The 26,880-nt window shown below is 46.5% G+C and overlaps 1 protein-coding gene across 5 annotated transcripts in view; it reads left to right on the forward strand.

The window, feature by feature from the left end:
• The first annotated feature begins 32 nt into the window (after nucleotides 1–32).
• The window catches only part of AP1S2 (adaptor related protein complex 1 subunit sigma 2), an 86,759-nt gene continuing 59,911 nt past the window's right edge, over nucleotides 33–26,880 (forward strand). For 3 of the 5 annotated variants that reach the window (XR_007775859.1, XM_050964695.1, XM_050964708.1), the window contains exon 1: nucleotides 39–143. Coding sequence is in view for 4 of the 5 variants with exons in the window: in XM_050964695.1 (XP_050820652.1) it covers nucleotides 135–143 (9 nt within the window). In the remaining variant the exon portion in view is untranslated. Of the gene's footprint in view, nucleotides 144–26,880 lie in introns of all 5 variants that reach the window. The other 2 variants (XM_050964678.1, XM_050964687.1) reach the window with 2 other exon arrangements.

Here is a 26,880-nt window from a genome sequence, read left to right on the forward strand (position 1 = left end):
GGGCAGGGCCACTAAGCAGCCCTGAGGACACCCCAGAACAGGCCTGGCCAGACTTCCCGGAGGAGCTGCTGGACTTGCCGCCCAGCCCTGGCCGTGAGAAGCCTCCGTGGTGGGACGTCCCCGAAGCGGGTCCCATGAACCAGGTAGTCCTGGAGGGGGATACTGGAAGTAGCCTGGGGGTAGCCAACCTGAGTCAGGCTGCAGATTTTCCGATACCCATGCCAGTGTATTGCGGTCAGGATCCCCACTGACCACCTGCAGCGGTGATCACCGCTTCTAGGGCCCCGGGCTGGAATGCAGTGGAGTGGGTGGGCCTGCGTTCCCCCTGCCACCTGTCCATGGTTGGCAGAATCCCCATCCCCCGGCCTGAAGAGGCCAGCTAAACTGCGATAACTGTGTGTTGGTGCCCTGCCCGAACCAAGGGCTGGGCCCCCTTTGACTGTGCCACTGCTCGGTCCTGTCCCAAAGGGCCCGAGTGACCCGCACCCTTGCCAGCCCGTCCCTGCACCAAGAGGGCTGGAGCTGAGATAACTGTGTTGGTGCCCTGCCCGAACCAAGGGCTGGGCCCCCTTTGACTGTGCCGCCACCAGGTTCTATCCCCAAAGACTGAGCCACCGGATGGCGGGCTACAGTTCCAAGGACCTAGACCTTCAGATGACAGATCGAGGCTAGTGTGGCTCCCATCCTCATCTGGGAGGGTCAAGCCCCGGCAACACCCCCACTTACAATGGGGTTTTGTAAGTCCCCTCACATCAGGCTACAACTTTGTGAACTTTTAAACAGACTAATGTTGTGGGACAACTGCTCCCTCAAACTACCAGGCATTAATTGGGTTTAGAGAGGTGTCAACTAGCCTTAAGCCAGACACCTACACGAAAGGAGAGTCAGCTGCCTTAGCCCATCCTTTTTGAAGGAAAGGCAAGCTTCAGTTCAGCTGCTGACTCTTCCCACCAGGGCAAACAGGGGTACAGATGAAGGATGTCTCAGTCTCAGCAAGGTTATGACCTTCTCAACCTTTCCAGCTGCTGAGTTCCATGTCAGCTGCCTCCTGTGCATGAATTTATCCCAACAGGTGGTCTCCAAAGCATTTTTCCCACACTGACTGCAACAACAGTTGTTTGTTATTATACTACTTTTTTGTTGTTGCTATCTCTGTCCTTATCATTCCATCAAGCAACCTACTGGTGCTGAGAGAAGAAGGGGGTGGGGGAAGACACATGGCATCTTGCCAATCTTCCCCCTGTTCGAAAAATTCCTTCCTGAACTCCAAAAAGGCAATCTAGTCAGACCCACAGTATGCCTGCAGCCCAGCTCCCCTGGTGATAACCTGTAGAGCAGGACAGCATTTGAAAGTCTGAGATGGATCTTCAGTGACAAAGCAGCCACTCAGCTTCCCTGCCTTGCCCTACTTGGCCAGTAGGTGGCCACTGGAGGCACAGGCTCCCCTGCCCAGCCTGGGCTCCACGTGCATTCCGGATAGGGGAAGAAAGAAGGGTGGATATATACATGTGAGATGGCAAGGGTCTACTACAAATCACCTAATCAGGAAGAAGAGGTGGATGAGGCTTTTTTAAAACAACTAACAAAATCATCCAAAGCACAGGACTTGGTGGTGATGAGAGACTTCAGCTACTCAGACTTCTGTTGAAAAAATAACACAACAGGGCACAGATTATCCAACAAGTTGTTGAAATGTATTGGAGGCAATTTTTTATTTCAGAAGGTGGAGAAAGCTACTAGGATGTAAAGGCTCTTCTAGATTTGATTTTGACAAATAAGGAGGAACTGGTTGAGAATTTCCAAGTGGAAGGCAGCTTGGGTGAAAGTGATCATGAAATGATAGAGTTCATGATTCTAAGGAACAGTAAGAGGGAAAACAGCAAAATAAAGACAATGGATTTCAAGGCAGACTTTAGCAAACTCAAGGAGTTGGTAGGTAAGATCCCATAGGAAGCAAGTGTTATATTTTGAGTCCTATGCAATTACATGTTACATCTACAGTATTACTAGGTGAGTTTACACGATTACCATTTTTACAACAGATGCCTAAGGAATGAATAAAGATGGCACATTTAAACTATGTGGGTGATTTAAATATAAAAAATAAAAGCCATTAATTTTTAAAAATGGGAGTCTCATCTTTCTTTTATGACTCCATTTTAGTTCACCGTTTATTGAAAGAACTCGATTCTGCCATCCACATATTTACAGCTTGTTAAAGTGCTGCTTCATATACAAACAACTGCAGACAAAAACACTGCCTATATAACCAAAGAACAGATTTACTGTGGTGATAAGAGTTCTCCTGCACTTATGTGATTAAATCATTCTGTTATCTTCTTACCACTGTCCCCATATTTTGCAATAACTGCAATTAATTTGTGTCAGTTCTGCAGTAGTCATTTACCAAGATGTGTGACATGTTCCCCCTCAAGGTGCCACCTGGAAGTGGGGTACCATTGAGCCCCTTGTCCCACCAGCCTGGGCTCCCTCTCGCAGGGTACTGCTGTGACAAGCTGCAAAGCTAGGATGATCAGACCACAAATGTGAAAAATCAGGGTGGGGGGTAATACAAATCTATATAAGAAAAAGACCCAAAAATTGGGACTATCCCTATAAAATCAGGACATCTAGTCACTTTGTGCAAAGCCTTCCAGCCTGCACTTTCACCAGAATTCATACAGGTAGGGACACATCCAGCTTCAGTTACATGCAGGCTCTCTGTCCAGCCCCTGCAATGAACCAACAATAGAAAGGCTACAGCAAGGCAACTCTCAGCTCCCCAGGCATGCAACCCCTCTTGGAGTATAAATCCAAAATTAAGCTATCTTGTGCTGCACAGGGAGCCGTACAGCATAAGCTCATAAAGTTGGCTCCCTCCCCGTCAATGTGGAGAGGAATATGCAGTAGTCTTTGCCCTTTGAGCTAAGATTCCCGTACACTTCACTCCAACTCACTGGTTTAGATAATGCAAAAACAAGTTTACTAACTACAAAAGATAGATTTTAAGTGATTATAAGTGATAGCAAACAGATCGAAGCAGATTACCTAGGAAATAAACAAAAATACAAACAGGATGCAGATTCTTAAGGGGCAAGTTGCATTTGCTTTACAGCTTGGAATCCCCATGTGTTTCATTCACAGGTTAGAAATCTCTTTAGCCTGGGTCCAGCACTTCTCCCAATTCAGTCTTTGTTCCTCAGGTGATTCCAGGAGTCTTCTGGGGAATGAAAAACTCCAGATGATGTCACTCCCTGCCTGATATAGTTTTTGCATATGATGGGAACTCTTTGTTCCCAAAGCTTGGTTCCCAGACCAGTCTGTGGAAAAATACTGACATCCCAAGATGGAGTCCAGAGACATGTGGTATGGTCACACATCCTTATAAAGTCATAGCAGTCATTACTTGGAGGCTGTCTGTAGCTTCTCAGAACTGCTCCCTAGGTGGGAGATAAGCTTCTCCTAAGGCCTATTGTTTTTTCCTAAAGGCCAATTGCCCCGAATAGGCCCTTCCCCACCCACTATCTAGATTGAAAGTATCTTGTCTAGTGGATGTTACCCAGATGTAACTACATTTGAAATACAGACACATAGTAGGGATGTAAATATTATTTAATAAGTTATCCATTTAAATGATTAAAATTATATCATTTAAATGTTAACTGATTAAAGGAAGAGGGGCTGGGACCACTCCAGCTGGTGCAGCTCAGGCTGGGGCCACTACGGCTGGCCAGGGTGGCTGAGGCTGGGGCCGCTCTGGCCGGCTGGTGCAGGGCTGCTGAGGTTGGCAGGCTGGACAGCACAGAGCTGCTGGGGTCAGTCGGCCAGCTGGCTGGTGCAGGGCTGCAAGGGTTGGCTAGCTGGCCCGCCTGGGGGGTTAATGGTTAAGGCAGGTTAACCATTAAGACTAACGCTTACCAGTTAATGGGTTAATATTTTACATCCCTAATACATAGTCAATATTCATAACTTCAGATACAAAAATGATACATGCATACAACTAGGATAATCATATTCAGCATATCATTACCTTTCCAATGACACCTCAGATGATTTATCTTGCATAAAATGCATCATAATTATGCCGTAGCCATATCATAATAATATCACTATGAAGAATATGGGGTGCAGTGTCACAACATGTACTAAGGTTTTGTCATAATTTGTAAATGATCAGAAGTATTTTGCATTGACAATGATTCTGGATTGGGAACTAATAAAAATTTTACTACAAGGTTATTAATAACCCGTACAAGCAACCTTGCTGGTCGCTGAATTTTGAGTAAGTTAGACCCATCTTAATATAATGTTGGGACAAGTATTAAAAAGGAGGCTTTCAAAAAGGAGTGAGGCTGATCTTTGAAGTACTTGTTCTCCTTACAAGATCTAAAGAGCATTGGAAAGGGCTTCCCAGGGGTGTTGTGCCAGATAGTTCCTTATTACATAATTTATTGTTTCTTTTTTAAACTGTAAGCAATCCAATCAAAAAAAAAAAGGAAAAAGAATCCTCTGTATGTTTAGATTGCGTTACCATAACAAGTTAAAGCAGCTCAGAAACTGACAAAATTAAGTCACTTATTTCTCAAATCTAGCCACAAGATGGCGTCTCACTATCACAGAATGTTTAGCAAGGGGAAATATATTTTTAAAAGAGAACTAGTCAATTACCAATATAAATATAACTAAAGTCAAAGCAATGGAGATTGTTTTAATGGCAATAGCAGGGCTGCCCAGAGTGGGGGGCAAGTGGAGCAATTTGCCCCAGGCCCTGGGCCCCGCACGGGCCCTGCGGGCTGCTCTGGGTTTTCGGCAGCACTTCCGCGGTGGGCTCTTCACTCACTCTGGGTCTTCGGCAGTGGGTCCTTCAGTACAGCGGAAGACTCGGAGCAAGTGAAAGACCCGCCACTGAAGTGCTGCGGAAGACTCGGAGCGCCACCCGGTGAGTACAAGCGCCACAAGCACCGGGAAAAAAAAAAAAGCCGCGATCGGCGGCACTTAGACTGCTCTACTGCCGCCACTTCATTCTTCATTGGTGGGTCTTTCCCTCCGAGAGGGACCTGCTGTTGAATTGCCACCAAAGACCCGGCCCTGCCCCAGGCCCCAGGAATCCTCTGGGCGGCCCTGGGCAATAGTGTCCTAATGTTTTTAATTGCCACGTTACAAAAAATGAAATTGCAGTCTGAACACACCATTAATATAATGAGAGTACTTTGAGGATTTTTAGGCATTTTGATCATTAGAAGCTATTTGCTAACTTTGTGGTAATGGATTGCTTTAAAGTAAAAAGTTGGCAATGACTTCCTAATATTTTAGTACTATATAATTCTCAATGACTGAAAAAGTATCTTCAGATCCAATATAAAATGAATTAGGCAGATTTATGTGCAAAATTTCCAGGCATTAACTGGCAGTGAAATGTAAAGTAGAACTAGAGATCAATTTACTATTTTGTAATTATATTATTGTGGTACCAGGTTTCACTGGCTTTTGAATTGATGTAATAGGGAAGATCAGCTGTTTTTATTAAAGTCTATCTTGATTAGATTTGACCAAAAAAAATGGAATTTCCCTCCCGGGAAATTTAAAAAAAAAATTGAGAAGACTTTTTGTCTTTGTTAGGGATGAAACAATCAAAATTCTGTAATTTTTTCTGCCATGCAAAACTTTGTTTCAGGAGAAGCAAACCAGATTTTTTCCATCTTGCTCCTACCTGCCCAACTCCCCACACAGCTGCCTTCACATGCTACTTGGCTCCCCAGGAATCAGGTAGCCCAGGAGGCAGCTGCCAAGGAGTTGGATAAGTGGTTCCCTGAGCAGTTTCCTCTCAGTGATACCTAGCTCCTCAGGGAACAGGCTGCCTGGGGAGTCAGAGAGCCTAGGCTGGCAGGAAACCAGGGTGGCTAGCCTGGTTTCCATCATAAGTTTTGACAGAAGCGACACATTCGCTCAGAATGTTTTGGTATGTTTTCTGATGGAAAAGTGTTCTGAGAGAAATTTATTTGACCAGCTCTAATATTGTGATAAATATCTGGGGACTTATATGCACTTTAAAGCAAACACTGTTTAAAATATAAGGCCTGTAGTCGTTATATTCCTATTATAGTTATATAGGATTTAGGCATATTCTGTGTGGTGACTCTATACAGCATGGGCTGTGTTGGTCTGCCAGCTTGGGAACTATAAGGACTCTGTGTGTCATGCTGAATTAATAAAGAATCCTCTTTGTGTTTACCACACCTGAATGCTGTCTCTTCTCTATCATGAGAAGTACTGTTGCAACACCTGTCTGGACTTGGTGGGAGTGCGGGGAAGCAGATTGCACCAGCCTAAAGGATGGTACAGCCTGTGTACTCCCCTGCACACTGGGCCACTTGGGGAAGGATTGTGCCTCCATGAGTAAGTCCTTCCTCACACTATTCCTGTAATGGTGCAGGTCTGCACTGCTCCTGGCTCAGGCTAAATGCTCCAGTTGGCATCACTTCACCACCACTGAACTGCAGTCCCTTCTGAGCTGAAACACAACTTTTTTTTCCCCAGTACCACACTGCACAACAGTCTAGGACAGCAAGTATACTGCATCCAAGTGAAACTGCAGGGAGAATTTAGCCACGCAGGCTGTAATCATCCAAACTGGAACAAAAACAGGATTCATGGGTCTACTTTTTCAGAATGCTACATGAGATCTGTAATGATCATCAGAGGTCAGGAACTCAATTTAATAGCTCATCAGAAAGTCAGCTTCTTCTTCGAGTGCTTGCTCATATCCATTCCAATTAGGTGTGCCCGCCGCGTGCACGTTCATCGGAAGATTTTCTACCCTAGCAACACCCAGTGGGTCGGCTGGGCGCCCCCTGGCGTGGCGCCCCTATGGCACCGAATATATACCCCTGCCGACCCGTCCGCTCCTCAGTTCCTTCTTACTGCCCGTGTCGGTCGTTGGAACAGTGGAGCAAGGCTTAGCTGATCTCCACTTCCCTAGCTATTCACTCGTTCTAGTACTATTGTGTATATAGTTTTATAGTTGTAGTTAACACTTTTAATAACCTTTTGTAAACCTAGTTAGTGTATATAGTTCAGAGGGTTGGAGATTAGCCCCTTCCCCTCTCCCAGTGCCCAGGCCCATGCCTGGTTCACCGGGCTTCAAACCGTGTTCGGCCTGCCGGCGGCCGATGCCAATGGCAGACCCCCACAACTCCTGTCTAAAGTGCCTGGGGGAATCCCATTTTACAGATAAGTGTCGGATTTGCAAGTCCTTCAAGCCGCGGACAAAAAAGGAGCGGGACTTTCGTCTTAAGCAGCTCCTAATTGAGGCGGCCCTCACTCCTCCATCTTTGGCGCTGAGTGCCGCACAGTCCACGCCGGGGAGAAGTGCCTCATCGGCACGGGAGAGCGCCGGCACCGCCAAGATGCCCCGGCACCAACCGTCACTGGCACCGCTCCCTCTCCCCGCATGCCAAAAAGGTCAAAGCTCCTGCGGCTCCAATATCTACACCGCAGTCTGAGCAGCAGCCAAAACCAAGTCGCCCAGCACCAACAACTGCCACGGCACCGGCAATCTCGGCACCGTTGATTCCGGCCATGCAAGAGCCGTCGAGTCCGGTACATGACAGCTCCCTGGCACACACCGAGATCAAGCTTATTGTTCCCACCACGCCAGAGACCTTTTCGACGGCAAGGGAACTCATTGCCCTAACGGAGCCCACCCTGCCCCAACCCCCGGGAATGCCGGTGCGGGTTATTGCGTCAGCAGGGAAGCCTGCCTTAGTCAGCAGCCGTTTTACAGCCCATGGGCCTCACCTGTGGGGCTGATCCCCAAGGGAGACAGGATGATCTGGTTTTATGGGGGCTCTTAAGTGCTGGGAGAAGACCCCGTCCCAGTTTGGACCCCAGAGGTATTGGGGTAGCAAAAGGGTTCAAGCTGCATAAAACTTCCCACATGCGGCCTGCAAGTGCCATCAAGCACACCCGACCTAAGGGAGGGCGTGAGACTGGACTGTCCTGGTGTAACTCACACCAAGGAATGGGAGAGATGCTGGGGCATCCATGGGAACGTTAGTGGGTTCGAACTTCCCCAGGTCACTGGCTGGAGTGACCTCGCTCAGTTCAGTCTCGAAGGGGGGAGAGATGTGACGAACTGGGAAAGTTCTTAATGTTTTCTCTGAATACTGTGTTGGTGCCTCAGTGTCCCCATGGCAGTTCTTAAGTATCTGGCAGAGCAAAGGGCCAGTGCACCTAAATGCCTGACACTCTGTCTCCTAGCAACTGATGGCCTGGGCCCCTCCTCTGCAAAGGTGCCAGCTGAAGGTGTTGGAGACAAAGGGATCAGGTGACCTCCTGGCCCGGGAAAGGGGCTGAGGAGAGAGGAGGGGCTGGGAGGGGTTGTTAGTCTGGAGCTGGCTGGGGTCAAGGGTGGAGGGCAGACCTGGGGGTCTGGCTCACTGCCCCCCAGAATGGACCCAGCCGAGGGGTCCGGTTCGCTGTATCTACAAGCTCTGTTTTAGACCCTGTTCCTGTCATCGAATAAACCTCTGTTTTACTGGCAAAAAAAAAAAAAAAAAAAAAAAAAAATCCGGTTTCCTGATTGGTCCTCTGGTCAGGTGCTTCAGGTGAAAGAGACATTAACCCTTAGCTATCTGTTTATGACAAGGCCACCTTCCATCAACGCCGCAGGCAGGCACCACTCGAGATCGAGGTCTCGCCAGCGCTCCCGATCTCGCCACAGGTCCCAATCTCGACGCCGCTCGCAGTCCCGGTACCGATCTCCTTCTCGGCACTGGTCATACTCGCGGTACCGTTCAAGATCCCGCTCTCCGGACCGATACGCCAGACAGTGGTCCAGCTCCCGGCACCGTTCACGCCGCAGCCACTCCCACCGTAGAGCTTCACGATCCCGGTCGACCTCCCGGCACCGCGCCAGTCGCAGGTCCCCGTCAACCTCTCGGCAACGGTACGACTCCCGGTACCACTCTCCTGTGAGGCATGACGTACGGTACCCTACGCACAGGGCTCCTCCTCACGTGCACTCTGCTCCACCATGGCCGTCACGGCACCCATCTGAGTCTTTGCACACTGATAGCGCCGCATATGGAGATTCAGAAATGCAGAGCCGTGTCCTCCAGGAGCCTCAGGGCATGGAACAAGCGCCTCAGTGGTCCTTCTGGACACCTTGGACATATCACCAGGCCCAAGGCAAACCCACGGTTCCATCTCGTTCCGCCCCGTCGGAACATCGGGCACCAGAGGCCACTGTTAGCCACCCTCCTCCAGTGGGTACGGACGACTTGGCTTTAGCGCCGGATCCTCAGGTGTTCCCGGACCCTGATGCTCCTCCGGAACAGGAGTCACTAAATGAGCCAACCGTGCCAGGTCTGTCGTCCTCCTCTTCGCCAGACGAGGCAGTAGCCGGTACTTCTACATCAGGCCCGCCCCCGATCGACCTTCGAGCCCACCAGGACCTTCTCTGGCGAGTCGCCTTAAATATCAACCTTCAGGTGGAGGAGGTCCCGGAGGTGGAAGATCTGGTCATAGACATACTATTGGCGGATGCCCCAACTTGCGTGGCTCTGCCATTCATCCGTTCCATCCAGGCCAAAGCGGACACCATTTGGCAATCCCCGGCGTCTATCCCTCCCACGGCCAGAGGCGTGGAAAGGAAATACATGGTACCCTCTAAAGGGTATGAATACTTATATACCCATCCTCCTCCATGCTCTCTGGTCGTTCAATCTGTGAATGAGAGAGAGTGCCATGGCCAGCAAGCCCCTGCCCCGAAATCGCGGGAGGCTAGACGGATGGATCTATTGGGGCGTAAAGTTTACTCCCCCAGAGGCCTCCAACTGCGGGTTGCTAACCAATAGGCCCTGCTCAGCAGGTATAATTATAATACCTGGCAATCGGTGGGTAAGTTCGCTGAACTGGTCCCACAGGACTCCCGCCCAGAATTCCAGGCCCTTCTGGAGGAAGGGAAGAATGTGGCACAGACATCTCTGCAGGCCTCACTCAACGCTGCTGATTCGGCGGCCAGAATCATGGCCTCGGGGATTACAATGCGGAGAATATCATGGTTGCAGGTATCAGGCCTACCTCCTGAACTGCAACACACTATTCAGGACTTTCCGTTTGATGGACAGGGCCTTTTCTCTCAGAAAACGGACCCTAGACTCCAGAGTCTCAAAGACAATCGCGTCATCATGCGTTCCCTCGGGATGCATACTCTGCAAACCCAACAGAGGTTCTTCCGTACCCAGCCCCAACACCCTTACCCCCCGCCCAGGCCACGACAAGACTTTAGCAGGAGGCGTGGTCGCGGGAACCGCAGACGGCAATCGGGTTTCCAAGGGGGCCAGAATAACAGTCCTGCCAAACCATCAGTGGGACCAAAACCGAACTTTTGAAGGTGCGCCTGAGAGCAGAGCACCAGTCCTTCCCCAGGATCCTCTTCAGTTTTCCAGCCGCCTTTCCTCCTTCCTCCCTGCGTGGGCCCAATTAACCTCAGATCATTGGGTCCTACGCACCTCCACCTCCAATTTATTTTGCACCCTCCCTCCCCGTCCCTCTTCAGGGACCCCTCTCCATGAATTCCTCTTGCAAGAGGTTCGTACGCTCCTTTCCATCGGAGCTATAGAGGAGGTGCCAGAGGAGTTCAGGGGCAAGGGATTTTACTCCCGATATTTCCTAATCCCCAAGGCGAAAGGGGGTCTCCGACCCATCCTGGACCTACGTGGTCTCAACGTCTTTCTGAAGAAGTTGAAGTTCCGCATGGTGTCCCTGGGGACCATCATCCCATCCTTGGATCCCGGAGACTGGTACGCTGCTCTCGACATGAAGGACGCATACTTTCACATCGCCATTTACCCTCCGCACAGATGGTACCTACGGTTTATGGTGCACAACCAACATTTTTCAATTTGCAGTCCTCCTATTTGGCCTCTCTGCTGCCCCGCGTGTGTTTACAAAGTGCATGGCTGTAGTGGCCACCTTCCTCCGTCATCGGCGTATACACGTCTTTCCTTACCTAGATGACTGGCTTATTCGCGGGACCTCCGAGGTTCAAGTCACCAGGCATGTTGCTATCATCCCGGACCTATTCGAGCGGTTGGGCCTGATGATCAGTCTAGAGAAGTCTACTCTAGTGCCCACTCAAAGAATAGAATTCATCGGGGCCATTCTAGACTCCACACTCGCAACAGCCTGCCTTCCACTACCCCGGTTTCGGGCACTAGTTTCTGTCATAGAAAGCCTCCAAACTTTTCCGACGACCTCGGCTCGCACCTGCCTCAGCCTTCTCGGTCACATGGCCCTGTGCACTTTTGTAACCAAGCACGCCAAACTACGCCTACGTCCCCTTCAAACCTAGCTCGCCTCAGTTTACCGCCCGGGCAGGGACGCCATAGACATGATCGTCACCGTTCCTCAGAGCGTCTTAGGCTCCCTCAACTGGTGGCTAACACCTTCCCTGGTGTGTGCAGGGATGCCGTTCCGACCGAGACAGCCCTCAGTATCCCTAACGACGGACGCGTCATCTCTCGGCTGGGGGGCACACCTAGGCCATCGTCGCATGCAAAGCCTCTGGTCATCTCAAGAGCTAGCGTTGCACATAAACGTCTGGGAGCTGAGAGCAGTTCGCCTCGCATGCCAAACGTTCCAACATCATCTGCAGGGCCATTGTGTTCTAGTACTCACGGACAACACAACAGCAATGCACTACATAAACAAACAGGGAGGGACTTGATCCTCCCCCCTGTGTCAGGAGGCGAACCAACTGTGGGAATTTTGTATAGCCCACTCTATAGACCTTGTAGTGTCCTTCCTCCGGGGTCCGGAACACTCTGGCAGACCATCTCAGCAGATCCTTTCTCTCCCACGAGTGGTCACTCCGCCCGGACATTGTACATTCCATCTTCCAGAAGTGGGGCTTTCCCCACATAGACCTATTTGCTTCCCGCAACAACAGGAAGTGTCAGAGGTTTTGCTCCTTCCAGGGTCTCGCCCCGGGCTCAATATCGGACACCTTCCTAATCTCTTGGGCAAACCACCTGCTTTATGCCTTTCCACCTTTCCCGATGGTGCACAGGGTTCTCGTAAAGCTTCGCAGGGACAGGGCTCGACTGATCCTGATCGTCCCTGCGTGGCCCCAACAACACTGGTACACCACGTTGCTGGACCACTCGATAGCCAACCCAATCCCACTACCCCTTCATCAGGATCTGATAACGCAGGACCACGGCAGGCTTCTCCACCCAGACCTGCAATCCCTCCATCTAACAGCGTGGCTCCTACATGGTTAACCCAATCGGAATTACGCTGCTCTGCCCCGGTGCAAGAGATACTCCTGGGTAGCAGAAAACCTTCTGCGCGGTCTACTTACTTAGCCAAGTGGAAACAGTTTTCTTGCTGGTGTCACACGCAGAATGTTGCACCTGCGGAGGTTCCTATCCCTACTATTTTGGACTACATCTGGTATCTAAAACAACAAGGCCTCGCTATCTCATCTCTGCGAGTGCACTTGGCGGCTATTTCTACTTTCCACCCTGGAGAAGGTACTTACTCTGTCTTCTCCCACCCTATGGTCTCGAGGTTCCTCAAAGGCCTGGAGCATCTATACCCCCTAGTACGACGCCCCGCCCCTTCCTGGGACCTCAATTTAGTTCTGACGAGACTTACATTCCCCCCATTCGAGCCATTGGCAACCTGCTCACTCCTATATTTATCATGGAAAACAGCCTTCCTTGTAGCCATTACATCGGCTAGGAGAGTCTCTGAGCTTCGGGCTCTGATGGTGGACCCACCATACACGGTGTTCCACAAGGACAAGGTGCAGCTAAGCCCACATCCGGCGTTCCTCCCTAAAATAGTTTCGGCCTTTCATCTCAACCAGGATATATTCCTACTGGTCTTCTTTCCCAAACCGCATACATCTCATAGGGAGCAGCAGTTACATTCGCTCGACGTCCGTAGGGCGCTCGCCTTCTATATTGACCGTACGAGGCCCTTCCGCAAAACGCCCCAACTCTTTGTTGCAGTGGCGGACCGGATGAAGGGTCAGCCTGTCTCTTCTCAGAGGATTTCGTCCTGGGTAACTGCGTGCATCCGCACTTGCTACGAGCTAGCGCATACCTCTCCTGGACATATTACCGCACATTCTACCAGGGCCGCCTTCTTAGCTTGAGTACCTATTCAGGAGATATGTCGAGCAGCTATGTGGTCTTCAGTACACACATTTACTTCCCATTATGCCCTGGTGCAACAATCCAGAGACGATGCAGCCTTCGGCTTAGCACTTTTGCATTCTGCAGTTTCTCACTCCGACCCCACCGCCTAGGTAAGGCTTGGGATTCACCTAATTGGAATGGATATGAGCAAGCACTCGAAGAAGAAAAGACGGTTACTCACATTTGTAACTGTTTTTCTTCGAGATGTGTTGCTCATATCCATTCCAAAACCCGCCCTCCTTCCCCACTGTCGGAGTAGCCGGCAAGAAGGAACTGAGGAGCGGACGGGTCGGCAGGGGTATATATTTGGTGCCATAGCGGCGTCACGCCAGAGGGTGCCCAGCCGACCCACCGGGTGTTGCTAGGGTAGAAAATCTTTTGATGAACGTGCACGCGGCACGTGCACACCTAATTGGAATGGATATGAGCAACACATCTCGAAGAACAACAGTTACAAAGGTGAGTAACCGTCTTAACTTAGTCTCCAATAAAATCCTGGGGTATTGGTTCACCTACTGCATCATCAGCATTGGTTCTTGTAACAGCTCTGTTTTGCTGAAGTCTCTCATTGAAGTACTGGACATATTTCATGCTGTAATTAGCTTCTGAGATCGAAGAAACTAAAGCACAGGGTACTATGGCTGCAGCCTTCTTGAAATGCAGCTTGGAGAAGTGCTGCATCATAGTTTTCCCAAGCAAGGGCCCTTTTTTAGCTGCATAAGGGACTTCTTGTTCCAAAAAATACATTGAATGATGTGTGCAACTCCCATTATCACTAATGGAAGGTGGATAATGTTTCCAAAAAGATACATCTAGCTTTGTGTTGAATAGTCACAATATGTGCAAAATAAGAAGGGTGGTTCCATGGTTAGAAAATATCAGGGGAAAATAATCAAAACAGCCCTTTTCTTCATACTGTCAATTCTTAAACATTTTTATCTGTTCCATTTAAAAAGAGTTCTCCATTGTTTGCGGTAGGACAGTAATGACGTGCAATTTAAGCAGAACAATTACCCATTGGACAGCTATTGCTGTTAGAGAACTGCCCAAATGATATTGTTATAGAGACCATCCTAGATGCGATTCCACATTAGAACACACCTAGGGTGACATTACAGACACTTAGTGTAATCTCAGTAACTACAATAACTATACTTCGTGACAAGTTTCACATCTGAGAATATCCTTCGATAGTTTACAATACTGGATCAAGATCTTTCTCACAAACACTGCTAAGAAAACTATATTCAGAATTATTAACTTTTTTACTTATAATAGTGTGGCAATTTCTCAATATGCTTCCTCTGCATTTGTGTGTTTTTATTTTAATATTAGGAATGTTATTCTGTCTTGCACCATAGTTAAATCCTAAAACACCCAGTTCATCCACGATGCTGAGGAAAATCCTGCCATGGAAAATAAAGCCTCTTAATGAAAAATCTGTGGTATTTTAATAGCACTGCCTTTGTGACTTTGGGTTCCCTACTTCTGTCATCAGGCTTCCCATGAGCTCCTTACAGACCACCGCCAGCATCTTGACAACAAGACAAGGGCATGCACTTCTTTCTGGCCCACCCCTTTGCCCAACTATTTTATGTCAAGTTCTTTTTGTTCCCTGTTCTGCTTCTTACCGTAGTTCAGAAGTTTGTTTTCCCTGCCTTTGGGTATAATCTGCCCAAAGATACCTTAAAGGAGATCAAAAGTATCTCAAAGGAATGTTTGTTATAAAATCCAGGTTAATAAATTCACAGCTAGTCTATGGTTTAGGTGACAGTCTAACAAAGAGGTAAATTGTGCTATTTAAGCAGAACCCAGGATAAGGAGAGCCTGAGTGCATTGCCTCAGGGGGAGCATCAGGAGCCATTCTGCCTCAAGCTGGTGCAAAGGGACAATAAGGTACCATTGGATCAGGCTCTAAGAGAGTTTGATAAGGGATCCTGTTGGATCAAATGTAAATGGCTAGATTAACTAGCCATAGGAATGGTTAGTTAACCTGTGGGCTGTCTGGGCTCTGTTTAACTTTCTAAAAGCTGTACTTTGTAAGCTCAGGAGATACTATGCTAGAGGAGGGGTTTCTCAAAAGAAGTACTCCCCAAAATCATTCTACCAAAAGGCATTTTATTTAGCAAGGCTTCCCCATCCCCTTGAGAGGAATCCTCCAAAACATTTTCCCTTGCAGACATTTTGTCTGGAGAGCCCTTTCCCCAGAGAGTTTCCTCTGATCCCCTTAATAGAGGATTTTATTGATGATACAATTTTAATGTGTTCAAAGTATAATCTAGTTTTGTTTGATTTGTGCCACATCACTTCTTTTATCTAGGCTCACCTTCCCCAAAAAGTGGGCAGTATATTTGACGGGTGCATATTGTCTTTTTGCTGTTCTGGACTATGCTAAATACTGGATGTGTGTGTGAAACTCATTTTACTGTAAGTTTATCTTCTTGGTACACTATCAGACAACATTCCCATTGCCTGAATAACCGTGCAGTCATTATGAAGGCAGTAAGAACGGAGTTGCTAGCTCTCTGAGTAATTACTGTTAGATTTTGCCTCTTAAGATTGCAAAAAGGATGTTATAATATTATATTCAATTATCTTCACTTAGCTACTATCTGACTGTTGGCCAAGCTATTAATGTACCAATATGCTTCATATGGAATGCTATTCTTTTCAGCTGAGCCGGAAATAAGTATACACTGAGGCCATAAATTACAGTGTTATCTTCATTGCCATGCATCTCTTTTTATATGTAGCCATCTTCCTTGACAAGGGTGAAATACACTTCAGTGCAAACTAGTAGGCTGATATCTGTTGATTCACTGGTTTGCAATACTCACCTTGAGTCTTCATCTCCCTTGCCCTTAAGTGTGAATGTAACACAGCAGGTTGTTGGAAGGTTCTGGACATCTGTATTTCCCCTAAATATGATCTGTCTTCTACTAACAGCAAATCCCTACAAGTGGGTGTGACAGGGCATCGTCCTGTTCCAGTCTCTTTTCTAGACACAGACAGGTTGGAGACCGTCTTCTGGTCAAACATATTGTGCAATTTATTTACTGCATTCTTCCTACCAGGTTTACAGATGTGTACAGCTCCATATTTACAAGCCTATGATCCTTAGCTCACACTGCTAAGGAGCAGGGAGACAGAAGATATCTTTCCCCCTGAGCGATCTTTCCTGGTTGTGACTGTTAAAAGCCTCCTAGTCTCTCTCCTCTCACCTGAACACTTCCTCCTTGTGCCTTTTCCACTTTCTGGGCTAATTAGCCCTTTGGGCTCTCCTCAGCCCATCTCAAGCTATCAATTAGGCAGCACTTTGCCCCACAGGTTTACTCCAGAGAGATTTAATTGGCGATCCAGTGATGAGAGTGCTATGGGATACGTGTTGCAAAGTCATCATCTATATGGGTAGGGCAGAAGCAACAATACAGTGGGGACCAAAGATACAGTTTCACTCCTGATGCTGGAGTTTCAGAAACAGAGAAGAGATTGAAACTGCTTTCAGTTTAAGCTGACGTGTCAGTTTTCACATATACTATTTTTGGGGTGTATATATATATAATTTTATTAGAGTTTGGTGTAGCTCTCCCATTAGGGTGGCAAGTGTGAAAAATAGGGATACTTTTTAGGAGGGGATATAGTTGCTTATATAAGACAAATTCCCTAATATTGGTATGTCTGGTCACCCTATCTCCCCTATACATGTGTGTTACAGTAGCTGCCAGTCATTGTTTCCAGGGGCTCCCACTTACTCTCAAAATGTACTAGTCTGAGCCTGCTGCACAATGCAGTTGCCATTTGATCAGAAATACACACCCGAGACAGTTAGCAAATTTCCCTATTCTGGTCTAGTCAGCAGGATTAGCCCCATTGTATGATATAGGTATTGTTTTTATTATTAATTCATTATTAGTATTGCAGTAGTGCCCAAGCCCAGAGTCCCTAATAAGGATGAAGAACCTTTGAATTCACTGCTGTCCAGACATGTAGGCAGGCACAGTCCCTGCCCTGAAGCTTTTGCCATCTTGTATTTGTGTGTATAAACCTAGTGACAGTGAAAGGTGCCAGTTTGACAGTCCCTGTAAGGAGGCGCCCTGGCTCCCCGCCGCGCCTGAGAGGGACGAGCCAGAGCAGGTGCCTCAGTGGGCGGAGCCAGCACTGCCTGTCCCTGCCCCCCGGAAGTCAAGGGGCGGGACAGGAAGTATAAAAGCCCGGCCCCAGCGCTCAGTTGGGTGCAGGCTGCCGGAGAGGACAGACGCTGGTGCCCGGGCTCCCGCCGGGCTGGACCTGCCCCGCGCCCACTACCCAGAGGAGCGCTGGCCTGACCTGCCCTGCGCCCACTACCCAGAGGAGCGCTGGCCTGACCTGCCCCGCGCCCATTACCTGGAGGAGCGCTGCCCGGACCTGCCTCGCACCCACTACCCAGAGGAGTGCTGGCCGGACTTGCCTCAGATCCGGTACCCGGAGGAACGTCGGCCTGACCTGCTGTGTGCCCGATACCCCGAGGAGTGGCCTGAGCTTCCCCACGACCGGTACCCGGAGGAGCCCATGGTCTGGGACCCCCCAGACGATGCTGGCAAGGACCAGGTACCCAGAGAGGGGGAGGTTGGAAGTGGCCTGGGGATAGCCGACCCTGGTTTGTCTCCTGAAGAGCCCGAACCCATGTCAGTGTGTTGCGGCCAGGATCACCACTGACCGCAGCGGGTCTTGACCGCTGCTAGGGCCCCGGGCTGGAACGCAGTGGAGTGGGAGGGCCTGCGTTCCCCCTGCCACCCATAACCGGGTGGCAGACTCCCCCTCTTCCTGCCTATTGCCACTGCTCTGCCCTGATCCAGAGGGCCAGAGCTAACTAGACTTGTGTTTGGTGCCACGCCCGAACCAAGGGCTGGGCCCCCTTTTGACTTTGCCACTGCTCTGCCCTGATCCAGAGGGCCAGAGCTAACTAGACTTGTGTTTGGCGCCCAGACCAAGGGCTGGGCCTCTTTGACTTTGCCACTGCTCTTCCCTGATCCAGAGGGCCAGAGCTAACTAGACTTGTGTTTGGTGCCCCGCCCGAACCAAGGGCTGGGCCCCCTTTTGACTTTGCTGCTGCTCTGTCCTGATCCAGGGGCCAGAGCTAACTAGACTTGTGTTTGATGCCCGCCCTGCCAAGGGCCTGGGCTGATATTATGTTTCTCAGCCCCGGCTAGAGGTCTGAGCTTCAACTGCTACCGCCCCGCCCTGCCAAGGGCCCGGGCTGACACTGTGTTTGCTCAGCCCCGGCTAGAGGTCTGAGCTTGAACTGCTACTGCCCCGCCCTGCCAAGGGCCCGGGCTGACACTGTGTTTGCTCAGCCCCTGCTAGAGGCTTGAGCTTGAACTGTTACTGCCCCGCCCTGTCCAAGGGCTGGGGCTTATTTACTTTGAGAGTCCCGATCCCGGCTAGAGGGTCGGGGCTCTACCTTGTTTACAGACTCTGTACCCCGCTCAACACCTGCCGAGGGGCTAAGCCTATCCGGACTGCAGTGTGTAAGGAGGCGCCCTGGCTCCCCGCCGCGCCTGAGAGGGACGGGCCCCGACACGACCGGCTTACAGTCCCAAACAGTAAAGTTCCCTCGCCACAGAGTACATGAAGCATGATGCCAGCTTTTCAATGCTGACATGTCAGTGTGGCTTATGTCACATCTGGAAGAACCACTGCTAGGAACAAGAGGTCAGTTCTATTTTCAAGCCTATTCTGAGATTGGCAATAAGCACAACAATGGTGGAAGGCGGTTTCGGGATATGACCTGGACTAGGAACACTGACTCATTTCATACATGCCACTAAAATCCATCAGGGGGTAACAACTTTTTGTCATTACTGCCCTGGGCTGAATTTGAATTGGCAGCTCAGATCTGAAATGCTCCATATCCTATAACCAGTCTCCAGCATCTTTCAGTCTTCCAAAATGATGATCCAAGATTGCACTAGGCTTCCATTTCAAATCCTTTTGTGTGACTTAGTCCAACATTCCCTTATTTAATCTTTTTTAGAAAATGCATAAAATGATTTGCCACTTTTCTCTCCACTAATACACAAAGGAGACACACCACACAATGACTTCAATTTTCAGTTTTTCTTTCTGATTGGACTATTCACAAAGAGTAAAATTTACCCTTATGCAGTGGGGCAGCACAAGGCGTATGAACCAAGTGCTCCTTATTTTGAAGTCTTAAATGGAATTTAGATGGTGCACAGACTTTGTGCTGGCTTCTGCCTGGGACTGAATTTAATCCACTAGAACTTCTTTCATCAAGCTGTCAAAATGAGTATCTGCATAGCCCCTTCTAGACCTGTCGCAGTCAATATTACTGCATAATAGAGCTCAGTTTTCTAATAACCTCCCATTGCCCTGGCACAAAGCAACTGCACACTAGCCATGGTATCTTCTTTACCAGGGAAAATTGACCATCGGGTGAGGAAACATGCACCTAGGCTTCCTTGCCATTAGAGAGCTTTAAAGAATGGAAGAGAACTTAGGAATTCTTTCCATTTCACTGCTTGCCTTACCACAGTCAAAGCTCTCCTTTTGTTGCCATCCACACACTAGCCTATCAAACTTGGTAGGAAGCAAGTCCAATTAAGTATCAGAGGGGTAGCCGTGTTAGTCTGGATCTGAAAAAACAAAGAAGAGTTCTGTGGCACCTTAAACACTAACAGACGTATTGGAGCATAAGCTTTTGTGGGTGAATACCCACTTCGTCAGATGCATGTAATAGAAATTTCCAGAGTCAGGTATAAATATGCAGGCAAGAATCAGTCTGGAGATAAGAAGGTTAGTTCAGTCAGGGAGGGTGAGGCCCTCTTCTAGCTGTTGAGGTAAAGGTAACCATCTTACAGCAAAAAAAACTTCAGGACCAGACTTCAAAGAGGAACTGAACCTCAGCAGTTTCTCTTTGATTAGCAAATTTGACACCATCAGCTCAGGATTAAACAAAGACTGTGAATGGCTAGTCAACTACAAAAGCAGTTTCTCCTCTCTTGGTGTTCACACCTCAACTGCTAGAAGAGGGCCTCACCCTCCCTGATTGAACTAACATCGTTATCTCCAGACTGCCTGCATATTTATACCTGCCTATAGAAGTTTCCATTACATGCATCTGATGAAGTGGGTATTCACCCACGAAAGCTTATGCTCCAAGTCCCATTAAGAAGACTGCATTTCCCATCTGACTGCATGATTCTGCCCTGTGCTACTAGGCCTTGACCAATGCATCATTAGTGGAAGAAAGTCAGAAACCGACTCAATGATTTGGTTGAATATGGGAGCCAGTACGTCAAAACTGCAGAGTAGGCTAAGAGGATCAGTCCTTTGGCAATGACCTCTTTCTCTGCAGACTACTTGCTGAGTTGAACCTAAGACTCTTATTACAGATTCATGAATGATTTTAATCTATCTTGGCAGCTTCCATAAGCACTGCAGTCATCTGGAAGAAAAAATCCTCAGCAGTCACTGTAAAGCAATGTAGCCATGCTTTGTATTTGTCTCTCATAGATCAGGATACCTGGTGGAAAAAGAGAGTTTGCATTTTTTATTTTTATATATTAAAGTTCATCAGAAAAATGTTATAGTTACCGAAAAATGTTTAGTGTATAATGCTAAATAAGATGCAATAACTGTTCTCAATATTTTGTCTAGCAGAAAAATAACAAAAAAGTATTTATCTGAAATGTGTCTAGTCCTTGTTGTATTCTAAGGGTAATCAAAGGTTTACTAATAAAGTTTCACAAGTTAACAGCATTTTAGCAGGAAAACCTGGCAATCAGACACTCATTTATTTCTTCATTTACTCTTTTTCCCTAGACATGAGTTTAAAGGCAGTGTTTGTTGTGGACATAGGGCTAACAGATGGCAAACCAGATCCAAGAGTTTTATTTCCCTAGGATATTATGGTGCAAGATGGTATCAGGGATCACAAGTAACACTTTCTGGGATAGGTGTTTGAAGCACTACCGTCTGATATCTAATACTACAATCTGATATCTAGTGTCTGATATCTAATACTGCTTTCCTAATGTTATTTTTCCCTGTAAGAAATCATTGCAGATGCAAGTGAGGTTACACTGTCACAGTTGGGAAGGAAAGTGTCCATGAGAGCGTGAATGCAAGGGAGATCTATTAAAATGTGTAATCTCTGTTTTAAAATGTGGTCCAGTTCACAAAAAAAGTTTGGTAACCTATCAAGTAAGAAAAAAAAATCCTTAGGATACCAACCTTTTAAAATGACAACCCTTATTTTTATACCTTGCGTAGCACAATGAGATCCTGACACATGACTGGGACTCTTAGGTGCTACAATAATACAAAATAAACATAATAATTGTTATGTGTAATTGGTGGAGTTTAGTCCCACTTTGACACACTTCTGAAATGAGCTATAGGTAGAGATATCTTATAATTCACCCCACAAAAATGAAAAAAAAAGACAAGTTTTTGTCACTGAATAAATAGATTATACACTCTTGAGAGCAACTGAAATAAGGTGTGTCAAAGACCTATATGTGCAATCACCATAGAAATATCCAGGTAGTCAGAAGTAGATAAAACAAAAACTAGCAACATACTCAAAAAGAGCCCTCTGCCTGAAACAGAGCAACAGAAAAGGGCGTATTTAAATCAGCTTCTATTTATTTACAAATGTTGGCAACAGATGGTTGCCAGCATTTCATCAATACGTCTGCTTCAAAGCAGCAAACTAAAAAGCTGTAACAAACAGTACTGTTTATAAAGTGACTCTCCTCCTCCAGCCCACTTCCGCATGCCTTATCAGAAACAAGTGGTGTAATTTGTCAAAGAGTGAAGCAGTGAGAAAAGGAAAGAGATGCAGTTATGTAACCCTTCTGCCCATCAGAGTTGGCAACAACAAGGGCCGGGTTCAGTTTCTAAGGATTCCGTTTCAATAACACAATGCAAAACCGGCTCAAGCCCCCACCCAGTGACCTGGGACAATTACATACCACCACTACCCCCGGGCACCTCTAGGAAGCAATACTTCCCCTCTTGCAAGCACGGAGTCTGAGTGTAGCAAAAGCCTTTTAATAAAGGAGGGAAACAATGAGACATTATGTTGGGGAAACATCACAAAGAAGATTCATAACACAAACCATGAGCAAAAGACCCACCCCAAGTAAGTTGGGTAGTGGCCTTTTCCCATCAGGGTCTTAAGTCCAGCAACCCAACAGTCACCCCACCCACATTTTCTGTTCTTGGTCAGTGCAGCCCTCAGAGTGCAGAAGTTCATCTGCAGAGTTTACCTCCCAGCCTGGGTGGGAGTGGGGAGAGGCATGAGGGCATGTTACATGGTCCACTGCTCCGGTGGACAGCCACTGGCCATCCCTCTCTGCAGGGTTTTGCTGCAGTCTTCACTACCAGCCGCCCTGCTGGCCATTTCTCTCCGCTAGCCATCCTGCTAGCCACTCACCAATATATCTTCAGCACCTCCCGCCCCCACTTAACACAGCTCTCAGTGATTTCAGATCTTAGTAACGTCAACTCTTTAGTGAGTTCAGCTGTTAGTAAAGAACCCCCAGTGTTTGCACACTCAGAACCACTTGCCCAAAGTTAGTCTAATGCTTAGACCTAGAAATCAGTGATTTCAATTTTGCAACATGTAACAAGACTCCTAATGAAGTCAAAACTATCTCTGCTACTACACAGTTGCAAGAAACAAGGAATCAAAGTGTTTGAAACTCTTCAAAAACTTTTCTCTCTTAGTTCACAGGGCTGTAGAACCCATGTCCCCTGCTTAGTGAGTGCTACATAGTTGAGGGTGAGTTCCTCCGTCATAAAATGCCAAGTACAGTTCTACTGCCCTTGATTCCATAACCAGGATAACAACACTTTATTACTCCTGCCCTGATAACAAAGAGACTGGGGGATCCCACAACAGCCAAAGTGACCATTTGGGCAAGCAGTCCCTTCATGCTAGGCAGGGTGTGTGTGCCCATGCAAATGAGATCAGCCCCTGAAGTCCTTTTCCACAACTCACCACCAGATGTCAGGGTAGAGCTCATTCTGACTCTGCTTACAGTTATAAAACAAGGAAAACACCATTCTCTTTCACAACCCAGAAAGCAAGAATATCCTGAACACAATCAGCAGCTTCTCCTCAGTGATGTCTCCTCTCAGTGCTGGTTTTGTGCATAACATATAGTTTGGGGAGGATTTCTCTCTCCCTCAATGAAGAGCCTATCCTACAGTAACAGGGAGTGTATAAATACCTACTGTAGCTAGAAAGAGACCCTCTTCTGCCTCTCTTTGTAAGGCAGTATGTTTAGAAGATAAATTTAATTAGCCTATATATTTCTCCTTTTATACCCTTTTATTTTCAAGTAATACATAAACTGAGTAATCTAATTATAAATCCATCCTTCAGGTGAATTTGGATTTCAGTATGAATGCCTGTGGCACACTTACATTTGACAAATGTCTTGGCTAAAGAAAATACATAAATAGAACTGGTGACCTCATACTATTTTAATTTTACCAGACTAGAGGCCTCACACCTCACATGTTTGCCCTCAGAGTTAGTTCAGTTGCCATGTGGGAGTGATAGGCTTGAGAACTCTCCTTTGAAGTTACTCAAGTCATTTCAGCTCCTTACTTCCATGAACACTAAATTAACTCATAAATTTAAATTTAAAGAGAAAGATCCAGTTCCTGTATGCATCCGGGAGACACTGCTTTTGAGGACAAAGTGGATATAGGAGAAAAAGTCAATTATGATAACACCATAAGTGAGAAAGACAATGTAATGAACAAACAGCTGTTTGAAAATGGAAACATGAATGTTTGCTTTGAACATCTCTTATCTATTAATATTCTGTAAATATTTAATTTGGAATTGATTGCCCTGTTCCAATCTTAGCATGTGGCAAGCAATAGATCAGTCTCTCATTAGTTCAGTCCTGCATGTCAATCTAGGGCAGAGTATCACTCACATCAGAAGCTGCCTTAACCTACACAGCCTACTTGGGGTCAGATGCCTCCATTCAGCAAGATATTTAAGCATGTGCCTAACTTTAAGCAACTTTGAGTTGCACTGGTTTCAATAGCATTGCTAAGTGCTAAGCATAAAGTTATACATATGCTTCAATACTCTGCTTCATAGGTGCTGTGGTCAGTAGCTGTGCATCATAATAAAAGAGGGAATCTTAAATTGAGCTAAAATATAACTGAAGCAAGTTCAGATGATGTGTGAAAAAAACAAGCTATTGAGGGAAAGGTAGCAAGGTTGTTTTTATTCCTTCTTTTTCTTCTGCTTTTCATGTATGTTTGATAAATCCTTATTAACACACTTTATAAAATAGGGTATTTCACTACTTGGTGACTGGGAGTGTAATTAAAAGCAGATATGTTGTGAGCGTAGACCCAGCACAGACCCAGATTTAGGTTAAAAAGGGAATTTGTTTGTACAGGTTTAGGAAGAGACTGCTTACTAGTTCAGCACTTCCCAGAAGAAACTGCATGAACACATTCAGAGCCAGAGGCAGGTGCACAAGAGGTCACGCTCTGGTCAGGTTCTAAGAGAGACAGACACCCCCAGTGGTAGACAAATAGATTTTCATTGTGAATCTTTCCACTGGAGTGATATGGGAAGGAGCCAGTGCCTTGCCACTTTATGGAAGAGCTCTGACACATCAGCTTTCATATAACAATGTCTCTATCTGCAAGAAGCAGAACTATAGGCTCTAGCTACAATGTATTTTGCTGCTTTCGTCAGAAGTGTTAATAATGTATACTTTTAAGATATACCAATATATATTACCATTAATGATGTAACTTCCACAATGGGTAGGGGGAGTAATAATCTCTTTTGTGCTTTAATGTAACATACCAGTGCTCTGCTGGCATCTGCCACTCCAAAGACTAAATTGTGGAACCTACACTGGTTTGAAAGAAGGAAAATTTCCATGGACAATATTGTCATCCCCGAGTGTCTAGAAACCATGAGTTAGACCCAAAAAAGCATGAGATTGGCTTTAAAAATAATGTGATTTTAAAAAAAGAATAAATTTCCTTTTTATTTGCCTTTTAGTTTCTGGGCCTTTATGGTTCACTCAGGTCACATTTCAAGGTTTTTTCTCTGCAACCCTATGGTCTTGAAATGTAGCTTTTATTTTTTAATGATTCTCACAAAATCATTTGCCTCCATCATTTGCTTTAAGAAAGGCAACAAATGTCATGAGACTTACACTAATTGCAAGAGTTGGCAACACTGTGATCTGGATCATTTAATAACAATAAAGGTAAAGCACACAGTCCATTTTACTTTGCAAGAGCCCATCAGCCAAAAATATCCATGACTGACACTTTCAGCATAATGGTCAACATGTTGCAGAACGCTTTTAATGAACAAATCTGTTCCATTGCCATTAATTGCATAACTTATATAAATTCCTTCTATGTCTCAGTACCCCTCATTCTTGGGACTTTCTGTTCCCTAACCGATGGTGGCCCTTTTTTGGACTAGATAGTGGGAAATTTTGTTTAAAGAAAAATCATAATACCTGGTGTCTAGGTTTTTTCCTGTGATTGCCCCCTTCCAACAACCACTTTTTGCTGCCTGTATTACATTGAATAGAGCGTTCAGCCACAGAACGTCAGAGTAGTTTTGGATGTCTGTTCTCTCTAACAGACAGTCACAGGAGAAGATGATAGTTTCTTGGTCAAGAATTCGGAATAGATGTCCCCAAGGGATTACCACTTCCTCAACTATAGGAGACAGAAGGACCTCTGTGGAGGTACACTCTGCTTGAGTATGCCCAAAGGCATTTCTGTACTTATGTTCTCATTTTAAACATAAAAAATATGTAGAAAGAATTAATTGTGTAGCTCAAATGCTGCTAATATTGTTATCACTGTTTGATAGTTTAGCACCATCTTTGTTCATCCAAATTAAAAGTTTCTGACAAATCATCGCAGGGAAAGCAGCTTTTTTGTTCCTCCATGCAGCAGACAAACCCTAAGTGTTACACAAATCTGGTTGGGCAAAGAAATATGTTTCTAAACTGATTGGTTTAAATCTGTGTTGTCTGAAAAAAAATGACTTTTTAATGTAGTGACAGCTGACTCCCTCTGGCATGTTTTCAGTTCACATTATATTGAACCTGGATCATTTGTTTTATAATTGGCTGTAGCATAACAAACAGATCCTTCTAATCTCATTGCACATAAATTATATTTGTGTCCATGGGGATACCTTTCCAATGTTTTTAAAATCATGCCCAAAAAGAAATATAAAATGGCCACATGCTACTCCTCCATCGAGACATATACAATTATAAATGTGCATCAACTGGCATAGTTGTGTATTCCAGGATGCTCTTTTTAGGCTGTTTTTATTAAGAGTTGAGAAAACTACCCTGCATATTAATCTCTATTTCTTATTGAAATAACTGTATTCCACTTATTGAAACCATAACTAGAAAAGTAAGATTCTATTCTTAATTTGTATTACAGTTGCACCTAGTGGCCCCAACCAAAATAGTGTCCCTATTGTACTAGGCAGTATGCAAACACAAACAGAGATGGTCCCTGCCCTGAAAAGCTTACAGTCTAAATAGAGAAATCAGATAAAGGGTGAAGCAAAGGTACAGAAAGATGAAGTGATTTGCCCAAGGTCTTTCAGCAAAAAAAAAATAGACAG

The sequence above is a fragment of the Gopherus flavomarginatus genome, chromosome 1, assembly GCF_025201925.1.
Source record: "Gopherus flavomarginatus isolate rGopFla2 chromosome 1, rGopFla2.mat.asm, whole genome shotgun sequence".
Taxonomy (NCBI): domain Eukaryota; kingdom Metazoa; phylum Chordata; order Testudines; family Testudinidae; genus Gopherus; species Gopherus flavomarginatus.